At 47.3% G+C, this 26871-nt stretch overlaps 2 protein-coding genes across 3 annotated transcripts; one reads left to right on the top strand and one right to left on the bottom strand.

Moving 5' to 3' along the window:
• Positions 1 to 1424: 1424 nt before the first annotated feature.
• Positions 1425 to 13425, bottom strand: tspy (testis specific protein Y-linked). Of its 2 annotated transcripts, XM_056273917.1 has the most exons (8): positions 11432 to 13425; positions 11195 to 11272; positions 10698 to 10809; positions 5942 to 6096; positions 4267 to 4343; positions 3818 to 3990; positions 3376 to 3423; positions 1425 to 3080 (listed from the first exon to the last, which is right to left on the bottom strand). In XM_056273917.1, the coding sequence occupies exons 1-8, from the start codon at positions 12389 to 12391 to the stop codon at positions 2995 to 2997; spliced, it is 1689 nt and encodes a 562-aa protein (XP_056129892.1). In that variant the 5' UTR covers positions 12392 to 13425; the 3' UTR covers positions 1425 to 2994. The 2 variants fall into 2 exon arrangements, with proteins under 2 accessions (XP_056129892.1, XP_056129893.1); XM_056273918.1 differs by lacking the exon at positions 3376 to 3423.
• A 5473-nt stretch (positions 13426 to 18898) lies between these two features.
• Positions 18899 to 26086, top strand: LOC130108421 (protein phosphatase 1 regulatory subunit 3A-like). Its single transcript, XM_056275334.1, has 5 exons — positions 18899 to 19895; positions 23223 to 23266; positions 23436 to 23518; positions 24011 to 24037; positions 25910 to 26086. Exons 1-4 carry the CDS (start codon positions 19015 to 19017, stop codon positions 24035 to 24037), a joined length of 1035 nt encoding a protein of 344 aa, XP_056131309.1. The 5' UTR covers positions 18899 to 19014; the 3' UTR covers positions 25910 to 26086.
• The last annotated feature ends 785 nt before the right edge of the window (positions 26087 to 26871 follow it).

Here is a 26871-nt window from a genome sequence, read left to right on the forward strand (position 1 = left end):
GAGCTGCGCAGAACCGCCTCACAAGATGGAGCCATGGGACTGTTTGGTGGGCTATGATCCGCTTCCCATCGGCAGCATTCATAGGAAATGCCCATCCTAGGTCGCATGCCTCTGGGTGCAGGTAGTGGCCCTGCGGCGGGGCAGGTTTTTGCTCGTGGGGTATTTATAGCCGTGCATTAAAAGCGGAATCGAGGGGAGGGGGGGGGTTAGGTGTCCCGCCAGCCAGCGTCACCGCTGCCTCCTTTGTCTGGGCCCGTCCAGAAATGCCTCGCCCGCGGCCGTCTGCAGAGCCGAGACTACGGGCACGGTGATCCCGCAAACTCGCGTCGTTGCGGAAGACCTGCGCAGAGCAGGATTCACCTCAGAGGCCTTACGCCGCGCGAGGGGGGGGGGGGGGCTTCAGCGGGTCTGCTGGGAGAACACGCCAGCCGGACCCGGTTCCGCCCTCCCACCCAACGGGTGGTTGTTCGCAGCAGCAGGGACAGGTGGAGCGGTCGGCTGCGTGCACAAGCCGTCCCGTCTCCATCCCGAGCCACTGGAGGAGGGTTTGAGTGTTGCCACTGGAGCTTTCTGTTACGCGGTATACTGACTTTAACCCTAGAACGGAACAGTGATGTGGGGCGTGACAATGATCTTTACTATACTGCCACCTACTGGTGTGCGGTTCACACACTGTAGACGGCAGAGGAGGCCGTGCTGAAATGTGCAGTACAGGTTTTGTACTTGCAAAGATAAATCCACAGATATGCATCCATCATCCTAACCGCTTATGCTGCTCTCAGGGTGGCGGGGATGCTGGAGCCAATCCCAGCAGCCACTGGGCGGCGGGCGGGGAGACACCCTGGACAGGCCGCCAGACCGCCACAGCGCCCACACACACGCATTCGTTCACACCTAGGGGCAATGTAGGACAGCTGATCCACCTGCCCTACATGTCTTTGGACTGTGGGAGGAAACCCATGCAGACACGGGGAGGACATGAAAACTCCGCACAGAGGACGACCCTCAAGGTCGGACTACCCCGGGGATCGAACCCAGGATCTTCTTGCTGTGAGGCCACCGTGCCACCAATAAGGCCTTTGTGAAGAGAGAATACAAACAGGGGCCAAGCTCCCCTTTCCTGAAAATCCCCTGCAGCTCAAAGTCACTACGCCAGCTGGCGATGGCCGCCTGCAGTGAGGGTGTCTCAGGTCTTTATCCACCTCACACCTCTGGACAAATTTGTTATCAGAGAGGAACTTGAAAGAACGGTTTCCAAAGAACTCCACTGGATCCAAGGATCCCGAACCACCTCTGTCCACCCGGGGAGCAAAAAGCCAGAGCAGGCCAGGCACAGTATACATACCTACATATATAATATACTATAATGGAAGAGCGCTGCAGATACAGTGGAGAAAAGAAAACTCGGGACAGCCAAGTGAAGTAACAACTTGCTATTTTATCAGGTCTGATTCCAAAGCTGGACCTAATCATCTCAAAAATCAAACAAAACAGGAAACAATTAACATCTCTTTAAACTACAGTGTCCTATAAAATTCATCACACAAAATATAATTTCAGGATTATGGAAGTTAATGTCAAATTCCAGATTATTTGAGAAACGTAGTCATGGCTTAAAGAACAGACCTACAGCCCCTTATCCAAGAGACTATTGAAATATTATTTACAGGGTATCAGTTGCTAAGAAAAGCAGGTCAGTACAAACTCTCTAGCTCAGCTACAGTGCACTTCTGTCTGCTGCTATTTCATCAGCCGCCCGTCCGGCTGACGTCCTCTGGGCACGGCAACACATCTCCTCTGCACAGTCTCGTAACTAACACGTCAAACGCTGCCTAACTCTTCATGCACGCAGGCATGTCGTACTGTGGAAAACGAACATTAACCAAAAAAAAAAGTAATAAATACTAACATTTCTAAATGAGAAGTGAGCACAAAAAAAAAAGAGAGAAAAGAAATAAAACATGGATTATCAACTACACACACAAAATAAGGAAACAAAGAAATCAAACTCAAAAGTCCCGTTCAGAAGAAGAAGAAGAAAACCTATACAAAAAAGAAATTAGCTAAATGTAGCAGGAGTGAGTTACAAAATGTGTCCCCAAAAACAAGTCAACATATTGGTTAAATATAAGTGTCCTGATTAAGTTAGACATCGTACACAGTTGTGACTTGAGGATGCACAGGTGCATTCTTAGCCTGGACAAACGGGGGGGGGGGGGGGGGGTTGCATCAGGAAGCGCGTCCGGCGTAAAACCTTCGCCAAATCAATGAATATAGGTAAGTCTTGGTGTGCAGCATCACAGAGGGTAAGGAAAACAAGAGGGCGATTACAGGTAGTACATCCAGCAATATATACCATGATTCTAGCGACTACAGTAGAGTACACCTATCTTATGTGCAACCAATGTTGACTGTGCGAAAAGAAAAGGTCTCGAAAAACAATATTAATTTCCTCATTACCACTATGATCATCCCTGAGAACAAAATTTGGTTCAGTACTTAGTGCATCTGAATGTAAATTTAGCTTTAAAGTGACGCTTTCTGCTTGTCGCACGTCTTTTCTTAACGCATGATATGCGACACCAAAATGCTCACTGATAATGCCGCTGAAGGCATCGGTATTATTTGTTTGGAGAACTTGCAGAGAAAAAGTATGCCAAAGGTAAGGACAGCCATGGGGCAGTCAGATATCATCTAGTCATCTGACAGTTAAATTCTATCCTCTGTTAAAAAAAAAACCCCAAAACATTAACATACAAAAGGCCTGATATGCCTGAGAACCTGATCCAGAAATAAAAAAAGCAGAATTCATTCAGGAAGTAAAGTAAGTGTACATTAAACTACACAGTATATACTATATAAAACAGAGGAGATAACACAACGCCTTGGTTCTTTTATCATAGTTTACCCCACTTTAAATGCTGTTCAGCATTCTGGGCAGAAATCAAGAGCCAGCTTCTGTGCATAATGACGAGCAACACTTTAAAGAAGGATTCAATCTTTGCTCTCATCCTCTTCATCCACGTCGATGTCTTCCTCAGCATCCTGTTCTCTGGCCTCCTGGTCACTTTCATCAGAGCCTGAGGGAGAGACAGAGGTCTCCTTAGGTTTGTAGGGATCTACGTAAATGATAACATTTTGGGGGGGGGGGGGGAGAAAAAAAAATCACCCCAAAAATAAAACCCTATCAAATGTTACTTTGAGCACATTGAAAATGCTGTTAGACTAAACCCACCCTCGGAGTCCCACCCCTTAACTGTTTGTGTTGAGCACATTTCAGATATTGTTGGACTAAACCCGACCTCGGAGTCCCACTGCTTAACTGTTTGTGTTGGTTGTAAGGTTGCAACACCGTTGCAGAGGGTGATGTCTTACCGTCAATCACAATATCGCCAACCTCCTCCTCCTCCTCTGGGCTGTCATCTAAGGAGGAGATATTGCCTGTCTATTCAGTTTAGGCTGCATTACTCAAGACATTTATTCTTCAATTTAAGGACAAGCCCTGGAGCCTGATGGCGACAGGCCACTGGCCTCCCATTGGCACACCAGGCCGGAGCTAACATGCCACACTATGCATGTGGTTGTTTTGCTTGATATTTCATTAGAGGCTATCTGTCATCATGGGTTTTAACAGGGAAAAAAATATACTTAGATGTACTAATAATAGAACACTGGTGTATCAATATTCAAGCCCAATAAAAAGTAAAGTATCAAGTAAAAGGTCTGCATGATGAACAAAAATGAAGGCACAGCCCAAAAGGTCATGGGGACCATCAAACATTACAGCTGTCCCCCATGAAATCCTCCTGAAACTTACCTGCGTCTTGCCCCCTTTCTTCTTCTTCTTCTTCCTCTTCTTCCTCCTCCTCCTCCTCCTCCTCCTCCCTGCTTGCTCCAGCCTCTCCCTGCTCCTGGTCGTCATCAGAGTCTGAGATCACCACACATTCATCCCCATTACTGTTCTCAGCTGCTCGGGCTCCGCTGGAACTACTGAAGAAAAAAGAGTTCTGTTCGCGTTAATAATAATCACCCTGAGGTGGTTGACATGCTTTGCACCTGGCTGATGGCATCCTTCCCAGAAGACAAAACATCAGGAAACTGTAAAGACATGAACTATAATTTAAGTGTCCTGAGGCCGAGAAAGTTTATTGACTATATAAACTAATGAGTGGTTTGTCCAAACTATGTGTATCTTGACTACTCATTACACCACTTCTTTGACATTCCTACACATAGTAAGGAGAAAAGCAGGACTGATGGACATACCTTCCATTCTCCCTTGGTTCCCACAGCGGAGTCAGGTAATATCTTAGAGGATCTTTATACAGGTCATCCTTCAGTATCTAAACATTTGCATGACAGATTGTTAGTTTCAATACATTTAAGTTAGCCATGTTCTCTAACACATAAGAACACACCACAGAAGTCAAAAGGCGGCACCAACATGTAACATATTTAAAAGGACCCAGAGGACACTTTTGGTCCATTAGCGGCACGGTGGCCCAGTGTTAGCACTGTTGTCTCACAAGCAAGACGGTCCTGGGTTCGAACCCCAGGTCCTTTCTGCGTGGAGTTTGCATGTTCTCCCTGTGTCTTTGTGGGTTTCCTCTGGGTGCTCTGGTATCCTCCCGCCATCAAAAAGACATGCCTGTTAGGGTTAATACTCCTGTCTATGCCCCTGAGCAAGGCAGTGGAAAGAAGAGCTGGAGTTGGTCCCCGGGCGCTGCAGCTGCCCACTGCTTCTATACAATAGGATGGTTAAATGCAAAGGAAAAATGTCAATGTAACCTGTACAATGACAAAATAAAGCGGCTTTCTTCTGTATACATTTTTTGCATGTTGGCACCAGTACTGATTAGGGTTGGGCATCGAGAACCGGTGAACCGGTTCGGAACCGGTTCTAGAATTCCGATTCCAAAGGAATCGTTAAGAAAGTCAAATTTCGATTCTGCCTATCGGTTCCTAAATAAATTTCAATCGTGCTGAAGTTAGTTTCAGTTTCCGTGGCGGCGGCATGCAGCTTCCGGAATTTCCGCCTCAGCAAGTTAAATGTGCGTCATCATGGACCAGAGCAAGCAGCGGTCGAAAGTGTGGCTTCATTTTGCCTTGAAAAATGAAGGGTTGGCACAGTGCAACGCCTGTGGCAACATTATTTCGTACAAGGGAGGACGCACAAAAAATATGGCCAAACACCTCCGCCTACATGGTGTACAGACGAACCAGTGTACCGTGTTTGACACGTTGCACCGGTCTCCATCTCCTGCCTCAGCGTCCTCTTCAGCAACCCTGAGCAAACAGCTCCTCGTCCCAACTGGGTAGGTGAAAATTAATAACGTTCGTCTTCTTCGCAACAGCGAGACGGCAAACAACTTATACATGAGCGAACTGCTATAAACTGTATGCAGATAGTGAATTTTTTTTTTTTTTTGTGCTGAAGGCTCACATGTACAGCCTGAGAAGGCAGATATGCTCATTTTCTAAACAAGAACTGTTTCTAATTTAAGGAGTTTAACACCTGGTAGTCCGGACCCGGGTGTGACTGCATCTTTATTTCTTCCTCTTCATGTATGAAGACAGTTGTAGTAAATGTAAATATAAGAATGAGACATTCACATGAATGATCCGTTCTTAAAACAGAATGGTTTGTATAAAGTTTTTTTTTTTAATAAAAATTTCTTCTATGAAAGAAGCATGTGACCTGTTTTGACCCCACCTCTCAAAGAACCGGAATCGAGAATAGTTAAGAACCGGAATCAAAAAGCAGAATTGGAATTGGAATCGTTAAAATCCAAACGATGTCGAACCCTAGCACTGATCTACTCTGGCAGTGATGACAACACTACCGACAAGTTAATCTTTAAAACACAAGCCTTCTATGTATATTTGTGATCTGTGCTGCATTCTTATGCCTTTTGAAGGATGTGGGTGAACCCGGATTTACCTGTGCTATATCATCTCTGCCTGGGTTGCTGTGGTCACTGAACCAGTTGAAGAAGGTCTGGTAGACCCCACGTGATGTCTTCCTGGGCTCACTATGGGCCGTCAGGTTTTGTCCGCGATGCCATAGGATGGGGTTGGAGTATGACGCGGGGGTTCCTGGGACACAGACAGTCGACACAAGAACTGAAGACCCTGACAATTCACTGAGAGTTTATTTGACCATATGCATCAAGGATATAATAAATCAGTCATCTGACTTTGATTTTTTTTACTTTCTTTTGAATATTGTGGTTTATTGTTCCTGAAGTTAAAAGTCTGTTTGAAATAAACCCTCGACAGCAGTGGTTCTCAACCCCCAGGGGTCCGCCTCCCATAGACAGGGAGACTATGAAATAATTTGCTATAAACTATGATAAAATTGTGCTGTATCATTAGAAAGTGCATATCTACAGATGGGGACCATTTGTGCCAATAAAACAAACTGTGTGCATTACTCCCACCCAGTGGCAGTAAGTGGTATTAATATGATTCAAATTGAAACGTGTTCGTTTATCACTATGAAACAATAACCGTTAGTTATTGTATGAAGCACGTGGATTGTCAGTTTGAAAGTGGAAAAAGTAAATGTGGCTTACCAAGCAGACCGCGATACAGGTCTATCAAAACTAAAACCACACATCATCAGAACAGCTTCTATTCCAGTGGTAGCCCTTCTCAATACCTCCTAAACGCTTGTATTGAATGTTGCATTTCTGTGTTCATGTGGTACAACTGTGCCTTCAATATTAATTACTCTTACTAAATTACCACCTACCTACTGTTAATTTTATACATCATCTATCATTTAGCATTTATTCATATTTAATTAATACTACTCACTATCCAGATGCTGTATGTTGTATTGCATACCGTATTGTATATCATATTGTATTGTGTATTGTATACTGTACGTCTTGTATCCATTGTTGTATTGCACACTGTATTGTACTTAATGGATTTTCTGTTTAACTATTGTGCTGTACTGAGCTGCATGAAGAACACCAAGTAAAATACCCAATGCAAAAAATGTACCTTAGCAAATAAAGGTGATTCTGATTCAAAATAAATACAAATAAAGCCTACAGTGGTTGACGATGTTTCATCAAGGGGACTGAAAATACAAATAAAAACTTTAAGGGGTTACATCTTCTTTCTTTTGATGCATAGTTCTGGGTTCATTGTTGTTCACTGTAAATAATACCATAAATCAATTCAATCAATTGAATTTCATCTCATCTCATCATCAGCCGCTTTCCCGGGGTCGGGTCGCGGTGGCAGCAAGCTAAGTAGGGCACTCCAGATGTCCCTCTCTCCAGCAACGCCCTCCAACTCCTCCTGGGGGATCCCAAGGCGTTCCCAGGCCAGACTGGACATGTAGTCCCTCCAGTGAGATCTGGGCCTACCCCGGGGTCTCCTCCCAGTTGGACGTGCCCGGAAAACCTCCAAAGGAAGGCGCCCAGGAGGCATCCTAATCAGATGCCCAAACAACCTCAACTGGCTCCTTTCAACGCGAAGGAGCAGCGGCTCTACTCTGAGCTACCCCCGGATGTCCAAGCTCCTCACCCTAAGGCCGAGCCCAGACACCCTACGGAGGAAACCCATTTCAGCCACTTGTATCCGCGATCTCACCCTTTCGGTCACTACCCAAAGCTCGTGACCATAGGTGAGGGTTGAAATGAAGATTGACTGGTAAATTGAGAGCTTTGCCTTCTGGCTCAGCTCCCTCTTCACCACAATGGTCCGGTACAACGTCCGCATTACTACTGATGCTGCACCAATCCGTCTGTCAATCTCCCGCTCCATCCTCCCTCACTCATGACAAGACCCCAAGATACTTAAACTCCTTCACTTGAGGCAACAACTCATCCCTAACCCGGAGGGAGCAATCCACCATTTTCCGGTAGAGAACCATGGCCTCAAACTTGGGAGGTGCTGACCCTCATCCTAGCCATTTCACACTCAACTGCAAACCGCCCCAGTATGCGTTGGAGATCGCATTCTGATGAAGCCAACAAAACCGCATCCTCTGCGACGAGCATAGATGCAATTCAGAGGTTCCCAAAACAGACACACTCCTCACCTTGGCTGCAAGTTGAGATCCTGTCCATGAATATCACAAACAAAATCAGAGACAAGGGACAACCTTGGCAGAGTCTGTCACCCACCGAAAACATGTTTGACTTTTTGCTGAGAATGCGGACACAGCTCTCACTTTGGTTATACAAGGACCGGATGGCTTGTAGCAACTGCCCCAGTACCCCATACTACCGCAGTACCCCCCCACAGAGTGCCCCGGGGTACACGGTCATAAGCCTTCTCCAAGTCCACAAAACACATGTAGACTGCCTAGTCAAACTCCCATGCCGCCCTCAGCACTTCTGCAAAGGTAGAGCTGGTCCGTTGTTCCACGGCCAGGACAGAATCTGCATTGTTCCTCCTGGATCCGAGGTTCGACAATCAGTCGGAGCCTCCTTTCCAGCACCTTAGAGTAGACTTTCCAAGGGAGGCTGAGCAGTGTGATGCCCGATAATTGGAACACACACACCCTCCGGTCCCCTTTTTTTAAATGTGGGAACCACCACCCCAGTCTGCCCCTCCACAGGTACTGTCCCCAACCTCCATGTGACACTAAAGAGGCACGTCAGCCAAGACAACCCAACAATGTCCAGAGCCTTAAGCATCTCAGCGCGAATCTCATCCACACCTTGCCACTGAGAAGCTTCTTAACTACCTCAGAGACCATTGCCAGGGATATGGGTGAGGCCCCTCCAGGTTTCTCCATCGTTGCCACGAGAGCATTGAAGTTCCCCAGCAGAACTATGGAGTCCCCAGGCAGAACCCTATCCAGGACACCACCCAGAGACTCCAAGAAGGCCGGATACTACAAACTGCTATTTGGTGCATAAGTACACACAAGTCAGAGCCTTCCCCCCGCGACTTGCAGTCACATAGAGGCAACCCTCTCATCCCCCGGGGAGAACTCCAACATGGTGGCGCTCAACGGGGGACTTACGAGTATCCCCACACCTGCCCGGGGCCTGTTTACTTGGCCAACTCCGGAAAAGTAAAGAGTCCAGCCCCTCTCCAGGAATTTGGTACCAGAGCCCATGCTATGTGTGGAGATGAGCCCAACTATATCTAGTTGGTAATGCTCTACCTCCCACACCAGCTCGGGCTCCTTCCCTGCCAGAGAGGTGACATTCCACATCCTGAGGACCAATCTGTGATGCCGGAAGTCGGCACGCCCCAGTCTTCGCCTTTGCCTGCCACCCGACCTGCATTGCACCCTACTCTAATGCTCATCCCCACGTGCGGTGGGTCCATGTTGTTTTTTTTCCAGGCTGGGCCCGACCGGGCCCCATGGGCCAAGGCCTGGCCACCAGATGCTTGCCAGCGAGCTCCCTTCCCAGGTCTGGCTCCAGGAGGGGACCCCGGTTTCCCTTTTCCGGGTGAGGTACTGTAGCTCTGCTGGTGTTCTTTCATGCGGTTTCTTGGGAATCGCTCTTAGTCTGGCCCCTCCCCTGAGACCAATTTGCCCTGGGAGATCCTACCAGGAGCTATTGCTGCTGACAACACAGCTGCCAGGATCACTGGGACACCCAAACCCCTCCACCACATTAAGGTGGCGATTCTCGGAGGAGTGACTGAATGTTATCGTGTGAAATGGACTGGTCTAAATATGTATGATGTTTTGTTTGTCCCATATTCACACCACTTTTTAAGTTTTGTTCCTTATCATATATGACCAAAATAAACCATTCATTCATTCACTCAACATTTAATGTGGAGTAAATATTATACATATAAAACTGCAACTAAATCAGGTTTAGGCTTGTCTATTGTTACTTCCTTAAAAATGATAATTAAACATAAAGAGGACATAAAGGACAAGTTTTCTCATCCAACTCTGATATGGAATAGATATCAATTGGTTCATTTTATGATCCAGCTTTAGGTGGGAACATCAGATTGTACTTCAATGCAATAAATCAGGAGCTGGACAATATAAGCAAAAATAATCTGGATCAATATGTTGACACCGATACCTTATTGCAGCAGTTACTGTAGCTCCATTGTCCCTTAACTGCTACTAAAAGGGCAACTTGTCCAACTTAGGTTTCCTTGCCAAAACCTCAACTCAACACACAGCTTATGCATATTGATCTCAACAGTAACAAGCTTTACATCAAAAAACAATGTGACCACATAACCGATAAAGTATCCCTTTACAACATTCTTCTTCTTCTGGCTTGTTCCCTGTTTCCCAGGGGTCGCCACAGCAGATTTGATAGTTTCCATTGGTACCCTATGAGGGCACAGCACCAATGGCAGTCTTGTCAATCCGCATAGTGATTTGGCAAAATTTTGCGTCGTATGCCCTTCCTGACACAACCACCAACCCTATGGGTGGGGGCACAGGTAAAGCTGGATGCCAACCCAGTTATACACACTTAAAATACCAAATTAAAAAAAAAAAGTAAAACTTCAAAAATTATCAAAATTACTCTTGGTCTCCAGAGTTATTTATCTTTATGTTTGTCCCCCTTAACAGCAAATGACTAGTTATAGAACAACATGAACTGATTCTATATCTTGCGTCGCCATATCAAAGTGTGTGAAAGCAGGTCATGTCTTATAAATGATTTTCATGACCTGCTGTCAAATATCAATTTCTGATAACTCTGCCTGCATGCTAATTTCAGCAGAGTCATTCTTACCTCCAATCCCAAGATGTAGCTCCTTCATGATGATGTTGTTCTGGAAGTAAGCGTTCCGTTTAAAGTGGAAGCGGATCCTGTAGCCTAGTTTGTCATTCTTGAAAGTTTCAATCTGAAAAAGATACGGGAAAAAGTTGGGTTATTTCTGCCAGACTTGCAAAATAGTTTTCCAATATTCAATCAATCAATCAATAAATGAAGTTGCAATTTTATAGCACTTTTCTAGCTGCAACAGTCACTCAAAGCGCTTTAGAATTAATTCATACACACACACACACACATCATATACCGATGGCAAGGAAGTGTCAGAAATGCTGGTTCTCTGTGATTGAAAGAGGCATGTGAAACATGTATTCATGTTCCTCATACCAAACCTTCTTTTGGCAAACAGTAAACAGTTACAGTAGTTTAAAAAAAAATTGCATTACATTTGGCATTTAACAGACACTCTTATCCAGAGCGACTTCCGCTATTAGCTTTCAACTCAAAATGATTACCTCTAGGTCAGTCATGTAACTGAGAGCATCTTCATCAGTCTCATCAATGTGGGCTGAAAGATGAGGATGGTTCAACAGCTATCACAGTGGAGTCAAGGCAAAACGTTCAAATTATGCCTTTCCTTCGGTACTCTATTAACCCATGTACACGTGTGTGTGTGTGAGAGAGAGAGTGTGTGTGTGCAGAGAGGAGAGCGAGAGAAAACAAGCGGGAGACAGTTGATCATTTAAGGATACGGCTGTGACCCAGAAGCCAGGTATGGACTGTGTGATGGAACTGCGCTGGTCCAAATGGGGGCGCCGCTGACGACTCATCTTCAGCTCCAGCCGCTGGTGAAGCCGGGCACTCTTTTTATCCAGGGCTTCTAACCTCATCTGGACCTGGGCAAGAAGAGCCACCGACTGTCGGATCTCCGGGGCCATCTTAACGGAGACTATGGCACACTCTCCATCGTCGTTGTCCTCATTGTCGGATGGATACGACGAGCTTGGCGTGGAGGACGAGCCAGGCGTTGAATCGTCCCCTTCGTCCGCATCGTGGACGTCGCTTGCTTCCTCCCTGTCAACACTGTGCATCGACGTGGAGCTATCAGCCGCGGCCGCCTGCGTTTTAGGACCCTGCTTTAAGGAATTGCGGCCACACTTGATTTTGTACCCGGCTTTCTCCTGTTTAGCCCTTTTGGACAACCAAGGAGTCTCTTCGCCGTCTTCCCCGTCTCCTCCTGTAAGACTGGCGAGCGCTTCAGCGGCCGCAATGGCTGCGGAATCAGTCAGGTCCATAGAGGTCGAGGGTCGATGTTCTCCTTCCGCATCCTTCTCGGCGTCCGCTTCTGTGTCACACGACCCGTTCGCGTCCGACAGCTGCGTTTTGTCGGCCGGGGCGCCGGCGTCGTTACGCCGCGCCTCGGCCGAGCCGCTCGCCCCGGCCGCCGCCGCCGCGCTGTCGGAGCCCGGCTGCGTCTGAGCGGGTACCGCCTCTCCCTCGGCGCCCTGCGCCCGCTTCCCGCTCCGCGCAGCCCCTTTGTTTTCGGCGCGATTACTCTCGCCGCTTCGCGAAGTGGACGGCTCCTCGTTCGACCGGTCGTTAACTTTGGCGGCCTTGCTGGGAATCGCGCCGCTTCCATCGCGGTCGGGCGACGGGCAGCGTTTCCTGGACGCGGAGTCAGCGGACTGTTTGTAGTCCGTCATGTCGCTCATGCTAGCTCAGCTAAGCTAAGCGCAACGGCCAGCTAGCTAGCTAGCCAGCTTAGCCGAAGCGAACTTCTCCGCTGGAAGACGAGAGACTCGCTAGCGCGCTGGTTGACGGGAGGCACTCGGGGGGTTTTTTTCCCCCCGAAAACGGAAACTCGAATATTTAACGAAGCTTCGTTTCGCCCAACCGCCTCCCTTTTCTCCCCCGCGGCCTAGCGCCTCCAAGCTAGCAGGCGTCCGACTTAAGCGCTAGCCGATGCTAACTGCCTTCGAAACGGAGACGCGTCCCATTTTCTCTCTCAAAACACGGAGGAGCGACGCTCGACGGGAATGGCTGAAAGTACCCGAGGCGGACGAGGGCGAGGGCCGGATTTATAAAGCCGTTACTAGCCGTAGCCGCCGTGCACTTTTCCGTCACTTACCACCCCGCTCCGGCGACGTCACAGGAAAACATTTCGCTGACTGGCCGCGGCGCACCATGCGGAAACGCCTCCACCAATCACGCCACAGGAGCCCGCTGACGTTCGGGCGAGCCACCGCGCAGGCGCGCCGACCTTTCAACGTTTTCGGCCAAGCGCCTCTTGACGATAATGATAGCGACGATAAACTTTCATACGTAAAATGCAGCTCAAAGTGCTTTACATTAAACCAAGGGGAGCAATTATATTAATATTGACGATCGCTGCCATCGCCGCCGACGAACTTAAAGATGTGTATTTCAAAATAATTGCCCAACAAATCAGACACTTAAAAAATACAAACGTGACATTGATGTAAAATGTTTTTTTGTGTGATTATGATGTTGAAACAATTTCACACTCATTTTATGATTTTTATGTGTTTTTATTGTATTTTTTATTTATTTTTTTATTTTGTGTGTGAGACTTTAAAGTTCATTAGAATAAAGACGATCTTTTATTTTTTTTATTATTAAATTGTAAATTTTACATTCACAAATGCAGATGGTCAAGTAAAAGACCACATGTTGTTCAGTTTAAGATGGAACTTTATTATTTTGAATCGCTGCAAAATGCAAAACAAAAAAAGCCACTAAGACTTTGAAAACATGTATTCAAAAAAAAGATTTTTGGTCCCCATGCTGTATTGTTTATAATTGTTTTGTTTTTTTGTATTTATATGTTTATGTTCGCTTTTTTATATTTTGATTTGGATTTAATAAAGTTTTGTAAAAAAAAAAGTGGCTGCCATCGCGGGGTTTAAACAATGTTGAGGAAAACAAATTGTTTGACTGAGTCCACCGAGCAGCGTTACCAATTATCATAAAATCAACATTTTTCACCTCTCGTTGCCATGGCAAGTTTCTGCAAGGTCGAACTGTTAACAGGCAGCGTTAGTTGTAAATTGTAATGGTAGTGCGTGTTTACGCCAAAGAGGAGCGCAGTGCAATGTAATTTGTTTGCAGGCAATTAATGGCCTGGACGGTTTAGATTAGAATCTAGATTAGAAGAAGGGCTTTATGGCGCCATCCCAGTTGTCACAGATATATTATCATTTGATGAGTGTGTAGAGGAGCTCAATCAGGAGTCGTGACAATTTTCTCTTTCGGCTACACAACGTGCACCATTTATTCCTTCCACCATGACAACAACAACAAAAACCCGCGCAGCGGAAGTGCACCACTGTAAACCCGAACCGAGAAAACAGCAGCTGTAAACTAACGTTCCTACCAGCTCAATAAGGGGACTTGTGTATCCCCATAACCACTACAAGTGCATACAAACTGAGACGGAGAGCTCTGCGTTTGTTCATTTGACTCTTTTCTGAGTAATTCTTGTTCTGTCACGTTACAGGTTTTTCAGCAGGTACGTAAATTAACAGTGCCCCTAATGGCTAAGTACTATTACTACACATCACACCAGCGAGATTGTAGGAGCCCTACTAAAGGCTAAAACCACACATAAAATTGTGTTGCGTCTTATGAAATGGTAAATGGACTGCATTTTATATAGCGCCTTCCTAGTCTACCGACCACTCAATGCGCTTTTTTAAAACGTATGACTCACATTCACCCGTTCACACATTCATTCAACCCTGTTTGCCAAACAGGTCTGCCGAGGGCAAACAGGTCTAGGTTGAACGAAGGCAAGCGCGACATCGTTTCCACCCGTAGACACCTCCGCTCTCTCTCTGCCATTGATCTTTCTCCCTCTGTTACCTCTCCATCCTCCCTACACCTGAATCTTTCTCTCTCCTACCCCCTGACACTGCTACTGATCTTCTTCTCTCTACCCTCTCCTCTTCTCTGGACAACCTCTGTCCCCTCACCTCCAGGCCTACATGCCCAACTCCACCTGCCCCTTGGCTGACCGACTCAGTACGTACTGACAGATGGAGCCTGAGAGCGGCAGAGCGCAAATGGAGAAAAGGCAAACTCCCAGAGGACCTTCTCAACTTCCAATCTCTTCTTTCCACTTTCTCCTCCTCCCTTTCTGCTGCTAATGCTGCCTTCTATCGCTCTAAAATCCTATCCTCTGCCTCTAATCCTAAGAAACTCTTTGAAACCTTCTCTACACTTCTTCAACCCCCACCTCCTCCTCCTACTTCCTCCCTTCTCCCTGATGACTTCGCTAACTTCTTTGACAAGAAGGTAAATTACATAAGATCCTCCTTTTCTCACCATCCGGTTAGTGGTGCTTGCACTATCCCACCCTCTGCACCCTCCCTCACCTCTCCACATCCCACCCTATCCCACCTCACTCCCCTCTCCCCCAACAAGGTCCTCAACCTCATCACATCCAGTCGCCCCACCACATGCTCCCTTGACCCGGTCCCCTCCCCTCTTCTTCAGTCTATAGCACCTGAACTCCTTCCCTATCTAACCCACCTCATCAACACCTCCCTCCAGGCAGGATGCTTTCCATCTGCCTTCAAGACTGCTAGAGTCACCCCCCTTCTCAAGAAACCATCACTTAACCCCTCTGATGTCAAAAACTACAGACCGGTTTCCCTTCTACCTTTTCTATCCAAAACTTTCGAACATGCTGTCTTTAACCAACTTTCTTTGTACCTCCACCAGAACAACCTCCTGGATCCCAACCAGTCTGGGTTCAGGGTGGGTCACTCGACAGAGACGGCCCTCCTTGCAGTGACAGAATCGTTGCATTCTGCGAGAGCAAACTCTTGCTCCTCTGCCCTTATACTCCTGGACCTGTCAGCTGCGTTCGACACAGTGAACCACCAGAGCCTTCTCTCTACCCTCGAGGGGCTGGGTGTCACAGGCTCCGCATTCTTAATGTTTGCATCCTACCTGACGGGTCGCTCCTACCAGGTGACATGGGGGGGATCTGTGTCGGAGCCTCGCAGACTGACTACACGCGTTCCACAGGGTTCGGTTCTGGGTCCTCTCCTTTTCTCCCTGTACACGACATCCCTGGGTTCTGTTATTCACTCACATGACTTCTCTTACCATTGTTATGCCGATGACACCCAGCTGATCTTTTCCTTTCCTCCCTCTGACACACAAGTAGAGACACACATTGCCGCATGCTTGACTGACATCTCGGAGTGGATGGCGATACACCACCTGAAGCTCAATCTGGACAAGACAGAGCTGGTGTTCCTCCCGGGGAAAGGTTGCCCGCACCAAGACCTGGCCATCACCATTGGCAACACCGTGGTGACGCCAAACGTTGCATCGGTTGGTTGCTCGCTCCTGAAGATTTCTCCTCTATAACATCAGGAGGATTCGCCCATTCCTAACCGACGAGACGGCACAGGTGCTCATCCAGGCTCTGGCCATCTCCCGGCTGGACTACGGCAACTCCCTCCTTGCTGGCGCCCCAGCGTCGGCCATCAGACCTCTGGAGTTTGTTCAGAAAGCTGCAGCTCGTCTGGTGTTCAACTGCCCTAAGTTCTCCCACACAACTCCCCTTCTCATGTCCCTACACTGGCTCCCAGTAGCTGCTTGCGTCCGGACTCTGGTGCTATTCTACAGGGCAGTGAAAGGAACAGCTCCTTCCTATCTCCAGGCCATGGTCAAGCCCTACACCCCCACCCGACCACTTCGCTCTGCTGCCTCGGGACTCCTGGTTGCCCCGTCGCTCAGAGGCCCCTGCTGCCGATCGACCCGGTCACGGCTCTGTTCTGTCCTGGCCCCACAGTGGTGGAATGAACTCCCCACGGATGTCAGGACAGCGGAGTCGCTGCCCATCTTTCGGCGCAGGTTGAAAACTCACCTCTTCAAGAACTACTACCCTATTACTTGTTCTTAGCACTTATTGTATTCATTCATTTAAAAAACAAAAAAATCTCTTTCTTGCGCTTTTACTTTCGCACTGGTTTTGCTCTTGGATGCTTGTTTAGATGCACTTATGACCTCTGATGACTAGTAGTTCTCCTGATTTCCTACATTAAATGCAATTATTGTAATTCGCTTTGGATAAAAGCGTCGGCTAAATGACTTTAATGTAATGTAAATGTAATGTAAAGACGAACCCATTGAAACTCACCCACAGGTGCGTCAGTATGAAACACTTGGCCTCAGACAGACACGTGTACAACATGTATGTTATAACTTGGTTATGTTATTTTACACAACCTCAACATCAGGTTTTTTCTTTATCAAGGCTTGCGCAGTATTAGCATTTTTTTTCCTTTTCCTTTTTTTTTTTTGCATTAAGTTTGCAAAAAAGTGATCAAATTGTAGCGGTGGCGCCAACAGACGGGGGACTCAAATGCAAGACTCACACGAGGCTGGTAGAATAATCGTTATACTGAGGCTGGGTTCGGAACACAGTAAATCAGTCCAATAGACAAGAAATCCAATAACGTTAGGAAAAGGCAGAGTCCAAAACACGGACGCTTAGTCGAAACCAGGCCAATAAACAGGCAGGGGTATCCAATACGATAGGCAGAGGCAAAGTCAAAACACGGAAGTACAAAGAGGATGTGGACTACAGGGTAGACTAATGACAAAACCATGGGCAGGTGAGACACAGGTGAGGGTAATCGAGGAGGCGAGAAACACTTGAGGACAGGAACTTAAGAAAGAGGCCGTGACGTTACACAAGTAGCCTGGACTAGCATCAGGTGAACTGGGCGAACTGACCCTCGCTGGTGACGTCGTGGCGGTTCAAGGTGATCGTGGTTTTTGGACGCATCAGCTCTCCACAGAAGTTAATGGAAAAGATTGGCGTATCACCTGCACGCAAAACTGGATTTTTGCGTATGCATTGCACGAAATGTGAAAGTGTAATATCGTGTTATTTGTACGCTTATCCTGCTCTCAGGGTCGCGGGGATGCTGGAGTCTATCCCAGCAGTCATTGGGCGACAGGCGGGGAGACACCCTGGACAGGCTGCCAGACCATCTCTCTCTCTCTCTCTCTCTCTCTCTCTCTCTCTCTCTCTCTCTCTCTCTCTCTCTCTCTCTCTCTCTCTCTCTCTCTCTCTCTCTCTCTCTCTCTCTCTCTCTCTCTCACACACACACCTAGGGACAATTTAGTACGGCCGAGTCACCTGACCTACATGGGGAGGAAACCCACGCAGACACGGGGAGAACATGCAAACTCCACACAGAGGACGACCCGGGACGACCCCGGGGGTTGGACTACCGCCAGGGCTCGAACCCAGGACCTTCTTGCTGTGAGGCGACCCCGTTGACCACTGCGCCACCGTGGCGCCCTCTGTGGTATGAAAGAGAAATAATATGTGCTCGGCGCACCTTTCCGTCAGGGTTTACGTTCACGCGCAATGACGGCTGAGTATGACTCGGGCTTCTCATAGCACCGTTAGACTTCTTATACCAAGTGGGGTTTCATTAGTCGAATGGTAACAATCGCCGATACAACGTAGCAATACTTATTTGCCGTCTCTGCGGACTAACACGTGCAGGCAGGCTGTCAGTATTTGTGAGACGAGTGACGAAATAGTCAGTGACAGATTCCTCTGTTGGTCAGTGTGACGCCGCGTATCCCACTGGCGTGACGTCCAGCCGGCTGCGCGTCTGTCCCCGCTGCCTTCGCTGCGCGGCAGAAACCCGCTGAAGGCGTCCCGGGAATCTAGAAGCTGTGAACTCCCGCACTCATTCCCGTGGCAACACGAACTGCAGAGGCTAACGGCACGATTATTTTAGGGGTGCGCCACCGCAGCAATTTGAGGAATGAGGGTCCTAAACGCCTTCCAATATTTCCAAAAAGATACTTTTCCCAACTCCTGGTTGTGTATTATGGTAGTGGGCGTGCATCCCCGCCCGAGCCAAGCGCAACCAGGGGGGTCGCAGGAGTATACTAATTTAAGTGACAAATTTGGAACACGAAGCGCTTGTAGGTCAGCTCTATATTTAGAGGCAGCTCCCTACGCCACAGCAGCCAAACGGCGAAGCGCACTAAAGTCAAGTAAACAAGGGGCGGCGGCGGGGGGGGGGGGTTAAGACTATCACACGGGTTGGCAGTGAAGGCAGTTTTCCATGAGCCACATTTAAACACGGAACGCGGGTTGGACCAAAACGTCCAGTTCGGCGCGGCAAGACGCTCCGACCGGAGGGACGCTCTCTGCGCGCAGCGCTGGAATAACGCACGATCTGCCGCCCACTGCTGGATCCGCATTACACGTAGACTCGTATCCTCTATGAACTCTCTTCAGTTTGTCCGCGTGTGAGCACTCGCAGAAATGTCCTTTGTAACCATACCGAGTCAAGAGGACGCCGTCACCAGGTTGACAACGGCCACAGCCGCGGAGCACGACAAGAGCAAGTCCCCCCTGGATGAGGAGGACGAGGATGAGGATGAGGAGGACGAGGACGAGGACGAGGATGATCATCATACACGGGATCCCCGCTTCATCGAGAGACGCTCCCCTGTGCCCAAAAAGCGAGGCCAGTCCATTTTCGACGAGACCGCCGAGTATTTGCGCATCCGTTTGGCGTTGCCGGTCGTCAGGAGGGGAGTGTCGTTCGCCGATACAACAGGTCGCGATCTGGTCGACGTGAAGGAATTTGTTGCCTTCGATTCGGACGAGGAGGAGGCGGAAGAGCAGGCGGAGGAAGCGGCGCGATATCGCAAACCGCAGAGGAAATGCACCTACCAGGTGAAGCCGGACTTCGCCCTGCTCACCGGCGACGCTCTGATGCGCGCCGTCCGCGCCAACCGGGTGGAGATAGAGGCGCTGTCCCCGGTGGAGGACGAGCCGCTCGCCTTCAGCGGGATCGTACGAGTCCTGGACATCTCCTTCGACAAAGCGGTGTACATCAGATCCACCATGGACAACTGGGCCACTTATTTCGATCACCCGGCCGACTACATCCAGGGATCCCACGACGGGGGCACGGATAAGTTTTCCTTCAAGCTGTCTTTCGCGCCGCCTTACCTGACGCACGGCTCCCGCATCGAGTTCGTCGTGCGCTACGAGACCTCCGACGGGGATCACTGGGCGAACAATTCCCAGATGAATTACGCGGTGGCGCTCCTCGTATCCTACGAAGACGAGAAGGCTCACGCCGCGTCCGACGCGAGAGAGTTAAGAGGTATCCTAAGACCCCCTAAAGATTACAGGTAAATTGACCCGTCCCAGTGCGCAACAGAAATCAATCAGTGCAACTCACTGTAGCAGGTCAGAAGACCCCAAGAGGACTTCCGCTGAAAGACTAGGCCGCGGATCTAACTCGTCTTCAAAGCCCTATGGCAGGGGTCCCCAATAGGCGGCCCGCGGGCCACGTCCGGCCCGTGACGGGTTGATTTAACGGTCCGCGAGAATTTTTGGAGAAATGCCAGAAGGAAGATTTTTTTTTATTTCCCTACCCCAAAATTTTTTTTATTTCTTAGTAAAAGTAAGACTAGTAATATATCGGAAAAATAGATGAAAAATCTCTGTTTAAATTATAATACCTGCAACGTATTGACACCGAAACAAACTAACGAACAACATGCTGCTGGAGGTTGAGTGGCCCGTGGTTTTAAAAGTGGCCCTAAAAGTGGCCCGCTATGAAAAGCAATTGGGGACCCCTGCCCTATGTGTAGGAGGTAAGGGCCCGAAATAAGATTCAGCAAAGGCTCGGGGTCGACTTCTGACCGGGCCCATATCGTTGTAGGGTTACGTTAACATTAAGCGAACATGCTTGCGCCTAAATAGATGTCAACACATTCCTAGAAGCCCAGTTCCTAAAAAAATATTAGGGGGAAAAAAGTAGAGCTTGGACATCATGACCGGATTATTCTTCAGGCCAGCTTTTGAAAGCATTTACAGCAGAGCAAGAGCACAAGTTAATAGTTGGGAGCAAATATGATTTTGGTGTTGTGAGAACATTACTGTGGCACACGTGTTTTGAGACCCCGAACAGTGTTCAACAAGTTCATTAAGGACGCTATAAATTGTCTGACTTGTGTACGGCCCACTGCGGTCTTGGCTTCTGCAGTCGAGGGGCGGAGGAGATGCTTGGAAAGGAGCACACACCTCTCTGAAAATGCCAGCCATCCAGTGGTGTGGCAGGGATTAAAATAGGCATCGGGCAGGTTTCATTTTCGGCCCTGGTGTTTCCATGCGCCAAGACTTACCTCTGACCTTTTCCCATCAGGGGCCAGAGGAACCAAAGCTGACATCAGACCAATCCCACTTCAATACATTGGCATCTTTCCCTTGCATAGTCTTAACTCTGGCACATACTACCCTCTGCCCTTTCTCTCTCTCTCTCTCTCTCTCTCCCTCTCTCTCTCTCTTTCTGTCTCCCTCTTTCTCTCCTTCACATTCTCTCCTTCACAACATTCATCTTACGCTACAGCTGAGAGGAAGAGTCAAACGCATGATTTATAGTTCAGGTCGTCACATCACACGAACATTAAAGGTCACAGGACAAATCTGGTGGTTAGCGATGTGTGAAGTGACACAAGGCCGAGCCCCCCTCAGGCTTAAAGAGCCAATAAAAGGTTGGCTTGTTTGGAGTTCGGTGTCTCGGAGCAGTGGGTCGGGACGGGTTGGCAGTGATGGAATGACACATTAAAAAAAAGAAGAAGCACAAGATGGGGTTTCTGCACAGCACAGGATCTTCAGCAGATCTTGGTCAGCAGATGACGGTCAGCAAGGCTCCTCCTGACATATAAATTTGTTCTATTTGTGTCGTCTTCGTCACATGTTCGTCACCCTCATTGGCCTCGACTGCCTTCGGCAGACTTTGAGTGATCCTCACCAGCTTTCCTCTCTCCTTCCTTTATATGTCACAGAAAACATGGGACACATTAAGTTTCAATACATAATGTACATATAGAAGGAATATGATTATAGTTCCTCTGCTAGCAAGCGTGGCAACATGTATTCAGAGCGAACTTAGTTGTTCGAGAGAGGGCAGTTGGGTGGGGGTAGGTCTTTTACTGAGCCGATCAAATAAGAAAGACACATATTTTAGATTAGGTCCAGATCCCAGATAGCAAAATTGCTGTGACCCGGACCCGTCCCACACCCGACACTTCATCCAGCTCACACACCACGCATATGGCACTTGGGCGGTCCACTCTTGTTTGCCAGATCTGGGCCAGAACCAAGCCATAGCAATGCCGCATGTGCCACATATTTGCCAAAGGTGGCCCATATTTGTGATATTTGGGCCATATTCACTATTTACCACACGGGCCACTTCAGGGCCACATCCAGATCACATGTTGCCCAGAGCACCACATCTTTGCCACAAAAGGCCCACATTTGATTTGGCCTATTTGGGCCATATTTGCTATTATACACTACACGTGGGCCACTTCAGCCTCACATCCATTTCGTCAGGGCCAGAAGAAAGCCATCAGTGCCGAATCACTGCCTGAAGTGGCCCACATCCGCATGCTATCTGGGCAAACATCTCTCTAAGCTTCAGTGGTTAAGTTCTGGCATGCCAAGAGCAAGTCAGCCCGTTGCCCACATGGACCAGTCCAATAGTCATAATTTTAGGACCTATATTGCCCTGAGCAAAGTCAGAGACTGTTCAGATGGCTGACCTTCCTGGCTTGAAACGGCTGGCGCAGCAATTTAGAAACATAACAGTATCGCCAGCCATTAAACCTTACTACACAAAACAGTCATAACAGAAGCTATGGACGGTATGACCGTCCAACTGTCCAACTGTGCTCCTTCTATCTCATAGATGAACTCCTATTTTTTTGTCAGTATGAGGTGGGTTTCTTGACTTTGTCTCTAAATTGGGTCTCTTACTTCAAAGCCACTGATAGCTCCTAACAGCTGCTTCAGGGCTTTGTGGCCTTACACGGAATTTTTAACTCGGAGCAAGATGGCAGCAGGACAAGCCCATGGCGGTCAAGTCTCTGCAGAGCATGCCCTGGCTGTCTGGTCTCGCCGTTTGTCCTCGCAGTGAGCTCAGTGTATCTGTGTCTGATTCACCGATTCATTCATCAACTCATTCATTCATTCACTCGTTCATTCATTCGCTGTGCCTGCATTATCCAACTCAGGGCCAGCGACGACCTGAGCCTGTCCCAAATGGCTTTGGGTAGATGGTAGGGAAACAGGGAGGAAGACATCTGCACACACACACACGCACACACAGGCACGCCGTTCACACCTAACTCCACAGAGCAGGACCAGAAGCAAACCTGAGACCCCCACATGGCGAACTACTAAAGTACAGATCATGTCATCTAGGTTTCCATTGCACAGAGAGTTGCCTGTACCAAGTTTATACAATCCACCGAAGCTATTTTAAATACACAGGAGTTATCAGGCCCTACGTACTGTAATCTCAGCGCAGTGTACATTCTCATGAACCGCCCAGATCGTCCCTGAAGTCTTGTTAAATTTATTCTAAAATATGTAATATAATTCCTCTTAGTGTCTTCAAGTGTCGTGGTTTCTTGTTTCACACCAGAGACGCCCTTCTCTTTCAGCATGCCTCATCATGATGACGAGGACAAGCTAGACAAAGACGAAGGTACATGACGATGACTCCTGTCATTCGGTTTCTCTCGACTTTAAATGGGTGACCACAGCAGTTACCATCTGTATGTGCAAATACCATCAGCACTTCTGTTGTATGGAAGGAAGTGGCGGACAGACAAGACTAATCACCCTCTCTCGGCATGTTTCCCTCATATTTGCAGAGCACCCAGACACCTCTGGATCAGCACCTATCAAGCCCACACCTGTCAGACCCGCCGTCCTACAACCAGAGCTGGACCTAGAGGTGAGCAAACCAATCGAGGCGAGGGAAAGAGAGGGCTTGCCACCACTACTTGCACCTTACTTTTATTTTTATTTTATCTTGTATAAATATTATTACTCTTTACTGTGTACTGTTAATTTCCCATCTTGCACCAACATACCAAGAGAAATTCCTTGTATGTTCCTGTACTTTGTGGAAAATATGATTGTGATTACACTTTCTAATAGGATTATTAAAAGACTAATAGCTGCTACAGTGTGTATGGGGATATTGCTCTTTATACCTGGAAACTTCCATCATCAAGTGAATTACCGAATGGGTTGCTTCTAAATGATCCCAGTTTGCATGCGGTTGCTACTACAATCACATCTAAGGAGGCTAAATTCATCATAACTTTATGCAATCCATACGTCTAACGAAATAAGACAAACATTCATTTTCAGCTTTTATAACTTCCAGAGAAACTTCTTCTTGTTTACCTGTAATCGGCTTGGTTGTTTATATTGTTTACAGCTCATTGAAGCTTCGGCAACATCTTAGGTAATGTCCATGTCGGCTGCCCGCTCCCCCTGCACGTGTTTCTTATGCTAATAGCGCCGTTAGCTAGCCGCTCACACTTCCGCCTGGCATGCGCGCCCTTACTAGAACTAGCTTACCCAAGTGCACTATTAGCATACTTATTTTAAACGAACAATCAGCCAGTATACTTTCAGTTTACTTTTTAAGTATCATAAATTTACTAAACCAAATTATACTTATAAGTATACTTGCAAGTATATACTGCTAGTACATATACTTGAATTTACTTGAAGTTTACCTGATAAAATAAACTTCAAGTATGCTATTTTTTTGTAAGGGATAGTGTTCATCTCTTCCCCCTTTTATGCCATTGTGCCAAATTCTGGACCCATTTTATTTGCCTTTTTTCAGTTTTAAGTCATGCAAGCGATGGCCGGTCTAACCCCTTTTTTGCACTATGATTTGCACTACGAGTGTAGCGATATAGTCTTGTCAAGCTGGAGGGATGGAATAAATTGTTCATGAATTGTTGTTACAAGATGGCTGTTTTATTTCTGGGTATTAATTGTGGCAGTGGCATCTCTACAATGTACACAATTCTTGCCGATGTCGTCTGTATCGCCGTAGCTCGCTATAGCTAGCTGGCTTAATTCCGCCATCCACTGACGTCAGTGGACGGCGGAAGAACTGCGAGGCAGAATGGCTGAGACGTTCCTTTTCCACACTCTGCTATTGAGAAACTCTGGCGCAATGCATTGTGGTACAAGTAGGCAATATAGAACAGCTCTCTTGGCAGGAGATGTCGATTTCTCTGTCAGAATGAATTGCAGTTATAGCTTTGAAAGACTAGCTAGACCACCAAATCCTACTGGACATGAGGGGAAATTTCCCTTTAAATAACGCATTATTACTGGTGAACAGGTAACGTGATAGGTGAACAAGTGCCATTACTTTGTTCACTTTTTTTGGCATTTTTCCAGAATCATACATTTTTATTGTAACGGCATTATAGCGCCTGCCACAGACCGCAAATGGTATTGCGCAGCTCTTTGCTTCAAGATCGCATCTAGTGTCTGCCATGGGTAAACAATAAGGTCAGTGAATAGGCCGATTTGTTGATTAATTTCAATTATTAGGATACGGAAAACGGAAGAAACTGCAAATTTTCCAGTAAGAGGGTGGGAGAGTGAGCTCTACAGACGTGTTGATTATCTTATGGCCTCAGAACTTGGGGGGAAAAGAGATCTTGCATCATCTCTGGTACAAAATGATTTCAAAAGGAGGTGATACAGTCAGTGAAACTACATTTTGCTGTCCAAAGTCAGGCCTGAAAAACCCATTACAATTAGCCACGTCTACCTCTTAGATGACATTGGCCAGGTCTATATTTAGATGTTGCTCAACAAAATATTTCTGTTTATATCATCCATAAACAGTGACGGTTGACTGAAGTGATTATGCAACATCTGAGATCATGCTAATGTTGTACAATTATATAACACATGAAACATATACTATCACACCCCAGTCAGAAGATTTAAGTGTTATGCAGAAAAACAAGTTCATCCTTTTATTACTGTGTAAACATGCAAACCTATTCGGAAGAGTTGCCTTCATCCATTTTTTCCATCGACGCGGTAACAAGAGTGAAGAAAGGTTTATGTGGAGCTTGGTAGGAAATTGCTCTTTTAATCAAACCACAGGTCTCGTTTTGTGTTCACCTCCTCACAAGCACACTGAGAGCATGGGTTCCACTTTATTGAAAAGCATTAGTATGCACCAAAATGCTTTTCCTCCGTCTGCCTGCAGCGTTAATGCGAAATTAAAATCCTTTCATTTGTCTTGATACTCACATACGAGCTGTCATTGTTATCTCACTATTTTCTTTTGCAGACTGCAGATCGGCCACCAGGTCACCTGCTCCCACCCAACCGGGAGCCTCCATCATCTGATTGTAGCCTGCCCGTTAACACTGTGTCTCTGGGTGGGCCATCACCCTGTGTTTCTTCCAAAGCCACGTTGCAAACTAATGAAGAGTTTTCCTTTGTATCCCAAGCCAGCAAGCCTATTTGGACAACTGAGTCAGAGCCTTTACTGGGGCGCCACTGTGAAGGACACAGCCAAATGTCAAAGGAGCCCAAAGATATAAGTCCTTCAGCATTGTTGTCTGGGTTAACCCCTTCTGCACCACAGCCACCTGTATGTAGCACAGACTTAGATACAGGACGTGAAGAACAGGAGACAGGGAGCACCATACACGGCAACCCTGAATCAGCCACTCTTCTTAACCCATTAAATATTGAGTTTCAAGCCGACATCCATTTAGATAGTGATATTACAAAGGAAGTCCAGTTTCCTGTGATTGTAGATGTTGGAAAGGTGAAGCATGTTTTAATGGAGGAGAAGGAAGTTCATAAGCAAGACATTAGACACACGCTTAAAGATGAAGAACCTAACTCACCAGTTGCAGCCCATGGGCCGCCTGACAGCACAATAAAGTCTGCCAAGAAACCCTCAGAACCAAAAAGCAGCTCCCAAACTCAGATTCTCCGGTTCGATCCAGCTCCTTTTGAGAGAAATTACACTCTATCTGACCCTGGATCATCTAAGAGTGAACTAGACACCTTCCAGACAGAGCCAAAGATGATTTTAAGCATCTCTCAGGCCTTTGATGAGGAAGTTGGTATTCCACACGTTTCCTATCCATCGACTAAAAATGTTTCACCTGCTACCACTGCAATCTCGGATGAACAATCACCTTATATGTCCACCAAAATCACATCGCAAAATGTCGATGAAGAGTCAGATGTTGGACCCCTTAGCAACCAGCCATCTCCACCATCTTCAGAGTCACA

Source organism: Lampris incognitus, chromosome 2 (assembly GCF_029633865.1).
Source record: "Lampris incognitus isolate fLamInc1 chromosome 2, fLamInc1.hap2, whole genome shotgun sequence".
Classification (NCBI taxonomy): Eukaryota; Metazoa; Chordata; class Actinopteri; order Lampriformes; family Lampridae; genus Lampris; species Lampris incognitus.